Source organism: Pimephales promelas, chromosome 18 (assembly GCF_988280905.1).
Source record: "Pimephales promelas chromosome 18, fPimPro1.hap1.1, whole genome shotgun sequence".
NCBI classification, from domain to species: domain Eukaryota; kingdom Metazoa; phylum Chordata; class Actinopteri; order Cypriniformes; family Leuciscidae; genus Pimephales; species Pimephales promelas.
The window spans coordinates 1,721,121-1,734,519 of NC_142786.1; the positions used below are offsets into that span (position 1 = coordinate 1,721,121).

The 13,399-nt window shown below is 36.2% G+C and overlaps 1 protein-coding gene across 14 annotated transcripts in view; it reads left to right on the forward strand.

The window, feature by feature from the left end:
* Positions 1 to 13,399, forward strand: part of ptk2aa (protein tyrosine kinase 2aa) — an 80,420-nt gene that overhangs the window by 22,742 nt on the left and 44,279 nt on the right. For 9 of the 14 annotated variants that reach the window (XM_089123208.1, XM_089123195.1, XM_089123203.1 and 6 more), the window contains exon 2: positions 129 to 155. The exons of 1 other annotated variant lie outside the window; for it this stretch is intronic. In XM_089123208.1, the coding sequence (XP_088979334.1) occupies positions 129 to 155 (27 nt within the window). Of the gene's footprint in view, positions 1 to 128; positions 156 to 5,815; positions 6,084 to 11,945; positions 12,058 to 13,399 lie in introns of those variants that run through there. 4 more of the 14 variants (XM_089123207.1, XM_089123196.1, XM_089123204.1 and 1 more) reach the window with 3 other exon arrangements.

The window sequence follows — 13,399 nt, forward strand, 5'->3', positions numbered from 1 at the left end:
GATCACGCTTCTCCGTCCCCTGAGATTACAGATGACCTATTAAACCACAAGCTCTGCTCGATTTGCTGAGATGACAAAACACATGTGACCTGGCCTGATGTTCCTTCTCTCTCTCTTTCTTTCCACAGACATTTCCAGAATTTCATTTTACACAGGTGAGTGCATTATCAGAATCTCTCTCTCTCTCTCTCTCTCTCTCTCTCTCTCTCTCTCTCTACATGTTTTTAGTCAAGCAACACAGACTAAATCTCTGAGATGTGTGAAGTCTACATCATGTGTCTTCAGAGGAAGAGACGAGGGCGTTGACCTCAGTGTGGTTCAGTGAGTCAGAAGAGTAAACGAATTAAAAAAAAAATTAATTACTATCAATAATGGCTTTTTTGTCCCTTTGAAAATAAAATTTGTGCCGTTCACTGCGAACAAACATTTTCTGGTGACTTAAGAATTATTTGCATGAGTCAATTATGTGTCATGAATACAGCATTTATTAATCTTAATGTTAATTTCAACACATAATACATGAAATCAAAGGTTGTGTTAACATTAGTCAATGCACTGTGAACAAACGAACATTATCCCAGATTAATAAATTTTAAAGAATGTATTTCTCATTGTTAATTCATTGTTAAATGAGAAGTGTTGCCCATTTGCACATATTTGTGTGTGTGTTCATAATTGTTGGGACGCTGAGGTCTGGATTCATTAGTTTGGGGTCTCGCTGAGGTTCGTTTGACGTGGTAACGAGAGGAAATGACCCGATGTGTCATGGCTATAGTATTTCTAGTTTACTGCACATTACAATTGTATTGTATTTTATTATTTTTTTAATATATTGTATTCAAAGCAATCTAAATTATAATATTTTTGTATATTATATTTTAATATATATATAGTTTTTATATTTTATTTATATGCTATATTTTATATAAATGATTTATTAAAATAATATATACATATGTGTGTGTGTATGCAAATCAACTCTGCAAAACATTGCTCATTTTTAATTCTTTGTTAAATGTGAAGTGTGACCTTTATTAATATTTTTTGCAATTCCATTATATCTAATTTGAGATCCTTAAAACACTGTGGTTTCACTTGATAAGCAAAATTTAATTTAACTTGACTTAACTTTTTTTCATACAAAATTTTATAATTTTTTTTGTTAAACATGTTTATTTTTTTACTCCACTGGGAATTAACCTGAAAATCAGTTTGTTTTCTATGTATATGTATAATATATACACCCTAAGTATTTTGTAAGTGGTGTACATTATAAATGTAAAAAAAAAAATAGAAACATACTCTTTATTTTGGTCCTTTTGTATTTTCTTTTTTTGTTGTTGTTGCACATATTTGTGTGTGTGTTCATAATTGTTGGGGCGCTGAGGTCTGGATTCATTAGTTTGGGGTCTCGCTGAGGTTCGTTTGACGTGGTAACGAGAGGAAATGACCCGAAGAGTCACTAACGCTTGTGCTGAGAGTGTCTCCGATATTAATATTCATCTCTGCGCTCGTCGGCAGATTCTCATGACGGAGCCACGGTCCCCTAATCAACAGTGTTTCTCTGCGGGAATTCTGGATTTGCAATATAATTAATGCATGAAGCAGAACGTGTTTAATATAATTGAGTTAAAGGTGCAGTGTGTAATATTTACAGAAATGCAATGTTATATAGCCTACATAACTGATTTCAGTGGTGTATAAAGACCTTGCATTATGAACCGTAATGTTTTTATAACCTTAGAATGAGCCATTATCTACACACATCGACATCGCCCTGAGTGGACAAACGCGTTTCGTCACTATGTTGTTCTTCGTGCAAAGAAGCTGCTAAAGTCAGCGAATAAAACACTGACACAATAATGAACAGGTAACAATAATATTGGCAATAACATATAAACCTAATTCCTGCTAAAGATTAACTGGCTCCTCTCTGCTGTATCAGACGACATCACTTCCTGTCGGCCACCGTAACTTCTGTTGGTTGCAATTCGCATCCTCACCTCTAGATGGCGCTAAAAATCACACACTGCACCTTTAATCCGTGAAGGATGCGTTTAAGATGAGTTCCTCGTTTAATTAAGAGGTCTGGCTTGAGATGTTATGTGTGTAGAAGATCAATTCTGCATATTTTCTGATGTCAGAGTTGAGCATTTATTAATTTAGCAGACGTTATGAATACTTCAGCACAAGCGATTAATCATAAGCGATCAATAGTGCTGTAATAGAGTTCTGAAAGTCGGCCAGACAGGATCGATACACAGTGTAGATTGAGCGAGAGATGTTTGCAGAGTCACGTTTGCTCCGCGTGTCAGTGTTGTGTTGCGTGTCACTGAGTCAGACTGAAGATGCAGATGTTCCCCGATCATGAACACGCTGTTTAATTACTCCACAGATGTGCTTTACTGCATCCGCTGCTAGTCTACCGTTCACGGCACACTACTGCGGTTTGATGAAAGTGTCTTTGATATATTGAATTTACTTTGAAGTGACTCAACTTGAACTTTTATAATTGCGATAAATCATATCCAGAATAAAAGTTTGTTTGCATAATATATTTGTGTGTGCTTTGTATAATTATTTTGTATATATGCATTTATATATTTAAGAAAATGTGTAATTCATATATAAAATATTTATATTTATATATGATATAGATTATGTATTTATATATATACACACACAGTATTTACGTGCAAATAATTCTTAAATATATACATGCATGCATATGTATTTATATATACAAAATTATTATACACAGCACACACACACATATATTATGTAAACACAAACTTTTATTTTGGATGCGATTAATCGCGATTAATTGTTTGACAGCCCTAATATGTATAATTTTACTATTTTCTATTTATAGATGTTTTGATTATATTTTATAAAAAATACATATATTAATATAAATATATTTTATTATTTAGATTTAATTTTTTTAATGTTATGTAAATTATATATAATAAAATATACAATTATTATTATTATTTATTAATAAATAATAATAAATTATTATAATATAAAATACATGATTACTTCAATGTTTTATATATATATATATATATATATAATTGTATCTATTTTCAATTTTTTAGATTTTATATATTATATTTTGAAATAAATGGAATGTCATTTAATTATTTAGACTTTATTTTTTTTAATGTTATGTAAATGATTGTTTAATATAAAATAGATTGAGTTTTTTACATTATGAAATTTCAATTTTTATAACATATATTAGTATTTAGTGTTTAAAATGTATTTTTTTACATAATATTCTTATGAAATATATTATGATTTTATTTATGTATTTATCACTATATTTAAAATACATTAATTATTATAATATTATATATCCAGTATATATATATGGATTAGATGTGTAATCTGTACTCTGATGTTTTGCAGTGTCTCTTGATAATATGTTGTCTTAATCTCTGGGGATTTTCACAAAGGAAACACTCGGTGTGCTCACACACTCACACACACACACACGTCTGTGCGCTGTGTTCATTCATGCGTGAGTGAAGTGTGTGTCGGTCCTGCTGGGCTCTGTCTTTTGTGAGAATGTGAGGCCGGATGTGAAGGGTTTGTATAGGACGAAAACGGCAGCCCTCCCTTCCCAGCATGCTCTTTGTCTCACTCTCTCTGTGTTTGGGGTTTTAAAGAGGGGGTGCGCCCAGCAGAGTGTGTGTCGTGTCACGGTTAGTGCTGGGTCATTTAACCACCCGTGCGTCTTGTTGAAGTGTCATCCAGTCGTCATCTCTGAATGAAAACCTGTTTAATCTAGTTTTGTTTAGAAATATCTGGAAATGTTGGTTTAATTGCTCTCCAGTGTGTGTGTGTGTGTGTTAGCAGTCGCTGTAAGTGTGTTGGATTGTGAATGCGATCGTTCTGGTGTTTCCGGTGTTGTTGGCCGGGACAGTGTCGGACTCTCGGGATCGGGATGAGAGTGTGTTCGGGGTCCGTCTTTGGGTCCTGAGTGGACGACAGCTTTGCAGGATCTCCTGCTGATTAAGCCTATGATTGGCTTAAAACTCAGAGCTGTGCGCACACACACACACACACACACACACTTACATAGCTTATCTATCTATCGTTCTATCTATCTCTCGTTCTATCGTTCTATCATTCTATCTATCGTTCTATTTATCTATCTCTCTTTCTATCTATCTATCTATCTATCTATCTATCTATCTATCTATCTATCTATCTATCTATCTATCTATCTATCTATCTATCTATCTATCTATCTATCTATCTATCTATCTATCTATCTATCGTTCTATCGTTCTATCGTTCTATTTATCTATCTGTCATTCTATCTATCTATCTATCTATCTATCTATCTATCTATCTATCTATCTATCTATCTATCTATCTATCTATCTATCTATCTATCTATCTATCTATCTATCTATCTATCTATCTATCTATCTATCGTTCTATCGTTCTATCGTTCTATCTATCTATCTATCTATCTATCTATCTATCTATCTATCTATCTATCTATCTATCTATCTATCTATCTATCTATCTATCTATCTATCGTTCTATCGTTCTATCGTTCTATCGTTCTATTTATCTATCTGTCTATCTATCTATCTATCTATCTATCTATCTATCTATCTATCTATCTATCTATCTATCTATCTATCTATCTATCTATCTATCTATCTATCTATCTATCTATCTATCTATCTATCTATCGTTCTATCGTTCTATCTATCGTTCTATCTATCGTTTTATCATTCTATCTATCTAACTATCTATCTATCTATCTATCTATCTATCTATCTATCTATCTATCTATCTATCTATCTATCTATCTATCTATCTATCTATCGTTCTATCTATCGTTCTATCTATCGTTCTATCTATCGTTCTATCTATCGTTTTATCATTCTATCTATCTAAAGACAGGATGTTTCCAGCACTAGTTGCTGTGTTAGTTGAGGTATTGTGTGTGTTTGCTGGTCATTGATGGATTCTCCTGGACTGCCTCAGGCGAGGGACAGAAGTGTTCAGTGTCTCGGAGGATCAGCTTTAGCCGGAGGGCGTCTCTTCTCCACCGAGAGACCCAGCAAACAGTCCTGGGACGCATAGAAACGTGGCTTATAATTATATTTATTTTATTTTATTCAGTAGCAAATAGTATTAGTAGTAATATCACTATTATTAATATCAATGTTGATATTATATTAATCACAAAATAATAATAATGTACATTTGAATATAAATGTGTATTATAATTGCATTTAAAAAATACTAATACTACCACTACTAATAATAGTATTATTCCCAGAGTTATTTTTTAATTATAATAATGAAGCATATGTACAAAAATAATAATACCTTTGTATTTATAATAATAATAATAATTATAATTATTTGTGTAAATGCAATTTTCAAATAATTATATTTATTATTTACTTTTACAATAAAAAACTCTCTGTGCAAGTAGACTAATGATACAAATATAAGTGTGTGAACGGCCCCTTAAAAACCATCTGCCTGTGTATCTGCAGTAAACAGCATGGCAGAGCACTAGTCTTTGTGGTTTAAAGAAAATAAGCAGAGCATGCTGGGAGAAACAAATGGGCGTTTTAGGGACCAAGGCAGTAAAAATGCACGAGCAGACAATGCAGGTCAGCAGTGATTTGCACTCGTGGTTGACTTGGTAAACAGCCTCTGTTGAAGGAAATGAGTGTGGGATTTGCATATTAATTAGATCGCAGTGGCTCCTCCCCCTCCAGCTTTGCACTGGCCTTCCTGAACTCATCGGCTCATTCTCCTCGGTGAGGCCGAGCCACACACACTCCGTCTGTCTCCTCATTGAGGACTGAGGACTCCAGGCATCAGGGCAGGATTTGTGTTCCCGTCGAGGGCTTCTTCCAGTGGATTATCTGCAGTCGAAGGCCGGTGTGTGTGTGTGTGTGTGTGTGTCAGGACAGTTCCCATGAGGGTGTTTGAGAGCGGCGGGTGCTGGCTGACCCTCTCCACGGGCTCAGGCCGACAGTCTGACGCTTACATGGAGAAGAGAATCTGCAGTGCTTTCCCCTTGTGCTGGGCCGCAGGTACACACACACCACTGTCTGTTCATGCCGTCCAATGCGAGTGTGTTTGTGGCTGTGCGGATGAGTTTGAAGTGTCCTATTTTGGTAGTTGAAAGCATTTTGACACAAGCTTTAGTGTTTATTTTTTACTTGTTTTGTTTTATGTAATTTTTTTTATTTAACCCTTATGCTGCATTAGGGACATTTTTGGTCTTTTGCAGTTTAATTTCTTTGACCATTTTGGCTGTTTTAATGCAAATGGTATGAAATTTGGCAAAATTGTGACTTTTTGGATACATGTAAAAAATGTGATCCCATTTTGCAAAATATGTATAACACACACACTGTGTAGATCAAATAGTAACACTCAGCACCATAAAGACCAAAAATGGCCCATTGAAACCCATTAAAACGTTGTTTAAATCTGAGGCTGTCAGTAATACATGAAACATGATTTTTGCACAAACATCCTTTCATTTTGAAGCAAAAGCATTATATTTGCATTATATAGTGTATTCCACCAGATGACGTCACTACATTTATTCCCTATGGGTGGAAATGCACCTTATTTTAGGCAATATAGGCAATGTTTAATAGGTGGCCATTTTTGGTCTCTAACGCGCTAAGTGGGATTTTTTGCAAAGTGGGACTGTGATAATCCAAATCTAAAGTTTTCTCTTTGCATTTAGTTTATTGAAAATAATAGAATTTTTGTGTTTTTTCCTCTTATACAAATCGATGGTTTCGCAAACAAAACTGGTAATTAAAGGGTTAAAATCCTGAAATTGAATACATTCTTGGTAGTTATGATGAGGACTGATGCTGGTTAAAGGATTTAACTTGGTAAAATGGAAAATAATAATAATATATAATATTTTAGGCAATGTTTAATATGTGGCCATTTTTGGTCCTTAATGCATTCAACGGTGTTAAAAATCTAATGCAGCACAAGGGTTAATTTTATTATTATTATTGTTATTTTATATGACATATCATACCATACATGACACTGTGAACTAAAACACACTAAAAATGCATTCTTAAAAACATAAAACAATCATTTTACTTTAATATGTTTAGCCAATGCTTTTATCATTTTACAAAAAAGGGAATTATATAACATTAATAATTAATTTTAAAGCAATGCATTATGATTTTTTTAATGATTTTTTTTTTTTTGCCAATAATAGTTTATTTAATTTTCTCTCTATGTGTGTGTGCCATTAGTTAGGTTTAAGGGTGGGCTTAGTGTGTGTGTGTGTGATGGGTAGGTTTAGAGCTCGGGTTAGTGTGTGTGTGTGTGTGTGTGTGTGTGTGTGTGTGTTGAGCACCTGCTCTTGATGCTGTCCTTTAGTGAGACACTCATTCAGTCTTAATCTTATTGACTCTTGTGTGACTGACGGGACAACCCGTCTCATTGACTTTGTGTGTGTGTCTCATATGTGTTCATCCAAGGAATCATAAAGAGAGAAATTTTGATTTGAAAATGAAAATTATGCCAATTAATTTTAATTGGTTGATTGAATTTACTCGCTTCATCTCCTGGTTAAATTAATTGTTGGGCAATATTTCATCACCCAGAGTTGATTCTTCTGCGGCGGCTCATTGCAATGAACAGATCAAATGATTGTTATCAAATGATTATGATTAATCTCATTCATATTGAGTTCAGACATGCTTCAGAGACATCTTAAAAGAGAAAGCGTCTTGATCAAGTTTGAAAGCATCGTTTTATTGATCCGTCTCATGCTAAAGACCTCTTCACTGGTAACGACTGCATCTTTTTATCACTGGTTTTTCACTATTGTTGTTCACAAATTCACTTGGTGCAATTAATATGAACTATTGCATTAGTTTAAAACTAAAATAGAAATGGCACTTAAAAAGATGAACTCTGCTGCTGTGTATATACGGTATATTCTTGTGTAATCTGACCTTTGACTAGTTTTGATCTACTATTTGTTGTAGTTGTTGGTGTTTATACAGGAAAGCAGTTTGCTCTTGATATCATGATGTTGAGAGGCGGGTAAATCTGAAGACATCTCTAAGAACAGAGCAGAATATACAGGGGAAATATTGTTGAGTTTGCCTTAAACACACACACAAACGCGTCTGTGTCAAATCCAGTGCTGAGTTTTTCCTCAGACGTGTCATTTCAGGAGATGTTGTAAACAGTAATGTTTCCCAGCAGACCCATGTAAACCTGTAACACTGAGATCTGATCAGCTTGCTGTTTAGAGAGAGATCTTCCTGTGAGTGTGTGTGACTGTCAGTCAACCATACTTTAGGAAGATTAAACTAGAAATGAAACCAGCAGTATCTGGGAAATATGGAGTATATCCATAGATGGACGAGTATGGGACAAACATGGAGATAATCTGTGACCCCTGAGGAGCAGGTTACGTGCTTCACACACTAATGGAGGATCTAATGCGTGCCGGAGTCACTGAGGTTCAGATATAATGTGTTGAGCTCATGTTGTGTTCCTCTGGATGGATGTTGTGTTTTCCTGCTGTTCTCTTCACACATTTTGAGCTGTTGTCGGTCTGATCCCTCACACGTAATTTAAATACATGTTAACCAGTGGGCGATGCGTTCTGTGTGTTCAGAGGTCACATGATGCAACCCTTTTCTCTTCTTGACTCGTAATCTTCTCATATCTTCTTGTCTTTTAGTCTAGGCTCTTCTCTAGTCTCATCTCTTCTAGTCTCTTATTTTCTCATCTCGCCTCGTCTCTTGTCTCGTCTCGTCTCATTTCTTTTCTAGTCTCATCTCATGTCTCGTCTCTTTTTGTCTTGTCTCATCTCATTTATTTTCTAGTCTCGTCTCTTCTCTTCTAGCCTCTTTTTCTCTATTCTCATCTCTTCTAGTCTCGTCTCTTCTTTTCTCAGATGTCTCGTCCTTTCTCACCTCATCTGTTCTCTTCTTGTCTTACTTCTTGTCTTGTCTCTTCTTCTCTAGTCTCTACTCGTCTATCGTTTCTTGTCTTCTCGCCCCGTCTCTTCTTGTCTCTTCTCATCGAGTCTCTTCTCGTCTCATCTAGTCTCTTGTCTCTTCTCATCTCATCTAGTCTCTTCTTGTCTCTTCTTGTCTCTTCTCATCTCATCAAGTCTCTTCTCATCTCATCTAGTCTCTTCTCATCTCTTCTCATCTAGTCTTTTCTTGTCTCTTCTCGCTTCGTCTCTTCTTCTCTTCTCTTCTAGTCTCTTCTTGTCTCTTCTCTTCTAGTCTTTTCTTGTCTCTTCTCATCTCATCAAGTCTCTTTTTGTCTCTTCTCATCTTGTCTCTTCTCATCTCTTCTCATCTAGTCTCTTCTTGTCTCTTCTCTTCTAGTCTCTTCTTGTCTCTTCTCGCTTCGTCTCTTCTTGTCTCTTCTCTTCTAGTCTCTTCTTGTCTCTTCTCATCTCATCTAGTCTCTTCTCATCTCTTCTCATCTAGTCTTTTCTTGTCTCTTCTCGCTTCGTCTCTTCTTGTCTCTTCTCTTCTAGTCTCTTCTTGTCTCTTCTCTTCTAGTCTTTTCTTGTCTCTTCTCATCTCATCGAGTCTCTTCTCGTCTAGTCTCTTCTTGTCTCTTCTCATCTCATCAAGTCTCTTCTCGTCTAGTCTCTTTTTGTCTCTTCTCATCTTGTCTCTTCTCATCTAGTCTCATCTAGTCTCTTCTCATCTAGTCTCTTCTTGTCTCTTCTCTTCTAGTCTCTTCTTGTCTCTTCTCATCTCATCAAGTCTCTCCTCGTCTAGTCTCTTTTTGTCTCTTCTCATCTCATCTAGTCTCTTCTAGTCTCTTCTAGTCTAGTCTGTTCTCATCTCATCTAATCTCTTTTCTTCTTCATTGTTCTCATCTCTGCTTTGCTCTCTTATAGTCTAGTCTCCTCTTCTCGTGTCATCTCGTCTCCTGTGCTCTCTTCTATTTCTCTTATCTACTCTCTTCTTGTCTCTTCTCTTCTTGTCTCTTCTCATCTACTCTCTTCTTGTCTCATCTCATCTTGTCTCTTCTCTTCTAGTCTCTTATTGTCTCTTTTAGTCTCTTCTCATCTAGTCTGTTCTTGTCTCATCTTGTCTCTTTTCATCTAGTCTCTTCTCGTCTCTTCTCGTCTCATCTTGTCTCTTCTCATCTCATCCAGTCTCTTCTAGTCTCTTCTCATCTAGTCTCATCTTGTCTCTTCTCATCTCATCCAGTCTCTTCTAGTCTCTTCTCATCTGGTCTCTTCTTGTCTCTTCTAGTCTTTTCTTATCTCTTCTCATCTAGTCTCTTCTTGTCTCTTCTCTTCTTGTCTCTTCTCATCTAGTCTGATCTCATCTAATCTCTTTTCTTCTTCATTGTTCTCATCTCTGCTTTGCTCTCTTATAGTCTAGTCTCCTCTTCTCGTGTCATCTCGTCTCCTGTGCTCTCTTCTATTTCTCTCATCTGGGCTCTCCTCGTTTTTGAGTCACTGTGTCCCTGAACGTGAAGTCAAATGTAGCTCCGTTGGTGTTCATTGCGGGTGCATGCTGGGATATCTGTGGGTCAGCATGACGTGACCCCATCATCTCTGTTCCTCCGGATGGTCTCAGCGTGTCGACGGACAGTTCCTCATGTTGCCCGACTGCAAACTCAGCGTTTTCTTCCGTCTCATGCTGTCAGGAATGACTCATTACTCCTAGATGACGGAAATTCAGTGAAATCTTCATGCAATCGCCTGAAATGACTCATTTTCACAGGGCAGACATTGTCGATGCGGTCGCTGGCTGAAGGGCAGTTGAATTAGACTGAACCGTGACATTTAAGATTGTGAAGTCATTAGAGATTCGGCTGCGGTCACTGCCGTGTGTGAAGAGATTTCCTTCAGCGTTGATGACATGGCCATCTCTGTGCTGACTCTTATTTTAATATCTTCAATATGGGAAATTAAATTCACTCAGAAATTACAGTTCTGTCATTGTTTACTCACCGATAGTCCCTCCAAAACCATTTAATACTCTAATATGTAACCACAGAGATGCATTGCACCAGCTTTAACCTTTATATTCATTTAGCAGACGCTTTTATCCAAACTAACTTATGAATAAGGAAAATCACAAGCCAACAATATTGACCGTTTTCAGTGCCGTATTTAGTTCAGTCGTGAAACTCTAGATGGCTCAGGCTGATGCATGTCCTTTACAGAAATCACATCATTACTGCATGGTACGATCTGATTGGCTCTGCTGATCCTGCAGCCAATGAGATCGCTTGCTCGACATTTAAATGGTCTGGTCTGAGTTCCTGTGAACCCGTCCCTAGATCTGCTACGGCGTTTATGTATGTCCATTTACGTCTGTGTGACAGCAGCAACGTACCAGATCTAGTATTTATTTATGTTTTTTTTTGTTTGTTTAGCATTTTAAATAGAAAAATAAAAGTTATAGTAAGTTCCAGTGCGTTTTGTTCAATACTATCGAAATAGAGAAATCTAATTAAACATTTTTGTGTTAAACCAAAATTTTGTGTGGCTATCTATGTATTTTCATGCATATAAGATTTATGTTAAAAAATCAAACTCTATTGGACTCAATTGTGAATCATGTCTCTCATATCGCATCTCTCATATCTGACAGTGTACAACACTAGGTTTTGAAGCAGAGGTTGTACAGTCTCTCTCTTGTCCTGAATGAGCCTTTCAGTATTCGTATTCATTGTTTAAATGGATATAGGGGCGTGTCCTGCCTTAAGCCACGCCCCCGCACACCTGGACGCCAGGTGAGTGTGAGGGAAATGAGACATCAGTGGTGAACAGGTAAACGTGACTCACACTCGGCCGTGATTGGAGCGATGAGACTGTGTGTTAGAGGAGAGAGGCTCGACCCGTGTGTGTGTGTGTGTGTGTGACGGTAAAGCGTGTCAGATATTCCACACCCGCTGCAGGCACAGGCAGGGATTTCTGCTCTCCGCACGACTCCCTCATGTTCCCCGACAGAGATGGATGTTTGTCACATGACTTCACTGTACCGTGTGTTTGCTGGCCGTTTCTACTCACAGGTAGGATCGTCGTGTCCACGGGCCGCATGCTCGTTAGAGAGACGTACTGTATGGATTCACTTCTTTTAAAAAAAATTCAAAATCTTAGTTTTGAAACATATTTGCGTGTGTGTGTGTGTGTTTCAAGTCTGGCGTCTAAAAGTGTCTTCTGAATGTGTGTGATGTGATGTGTTTGTTGATGATGTATGAAGCAGACAGACTGCGGTGTGTTTGGATGGTGTCAGTGTCTGCAGCTGTGTGTGTGTGTGTGTGTGTGTGCGCCATACGTGACTCTGAGAGTGTAACCGCTCGTTCACTGACACTTTGATGTGCGCCTTTCAAGTTCATGTCTGGCTCATATTTCAGCCCAAAACTAAAAGCTAGCCTTGCTACACCCTCAGAAAAAAAGGTACAAAAGCTGTCACTGGGGCTGTACCTTTTTAAAATGTACACTTTTGTCAATTTTAGGTGCTAATATGTACATTTTAGGCATTAATATGTACATTTCAGGAGCTATTATGTACATTTTAGGTGCTAATATGTACATTTTAGGTGCTGAGTACATTTTAGGTGCTAATATGTACATTTTAGGCGTTGATATGTACATTTTAGGTGCTAAGTACATTTTAGGTGTTAATATGTACATTTTAGGCATTAATATGTACATTTCAGGAGCTATTATGTACATTTTAGGTGCTAATATGTACATTTAGGTGCTAATATGTACATTTTAGGTGCTGAGTACATTTTAGGTGTTAATATGTACATTTTAGGTGCTAATATGTACATTTTAGGTGTTAATATGTACATTTTAGGTGCTGAGTACATTTTAGGTGTTAATATGTACATTTTAGGTGCTAATATGTACATTTTAGGTGTTAATATATACATTTTAGGTGCTGAGTACATTTTAGGTGTTAATATGTACATTTTAGGTGCTCATATGTACATTTTAGGTGTTAATATATACATTTTAGGTGCTAATATGTACATTTTAGGTGTTAATATGTACATTTTAGGAGCTAATATGTACATTTTAGGCATTAATATGTACATTTCAGGAGCTATTATGTACATTTTAGGTGCTAATATGTACATTTAGGTGCTAATATGTCCATTTAGGTGTTAATATGTCCATTTTAGGTGCTAATATGTCCATTTTAGGTGCTAATATGTCCATTTAGGTGTTAATATGTCAATTTTAGGTGCTAATATGTACATTTTAGGTGCTAATATGTACATTTTAGGTGCTGAGTACATTTTAGGTGTTAATATATACATTTTAGGTGCTAATATGTACATTTTAGGTGTTAATATATACATTTCAGGTGTTAATATGTACATTTCAGGAGCTATTATGTAC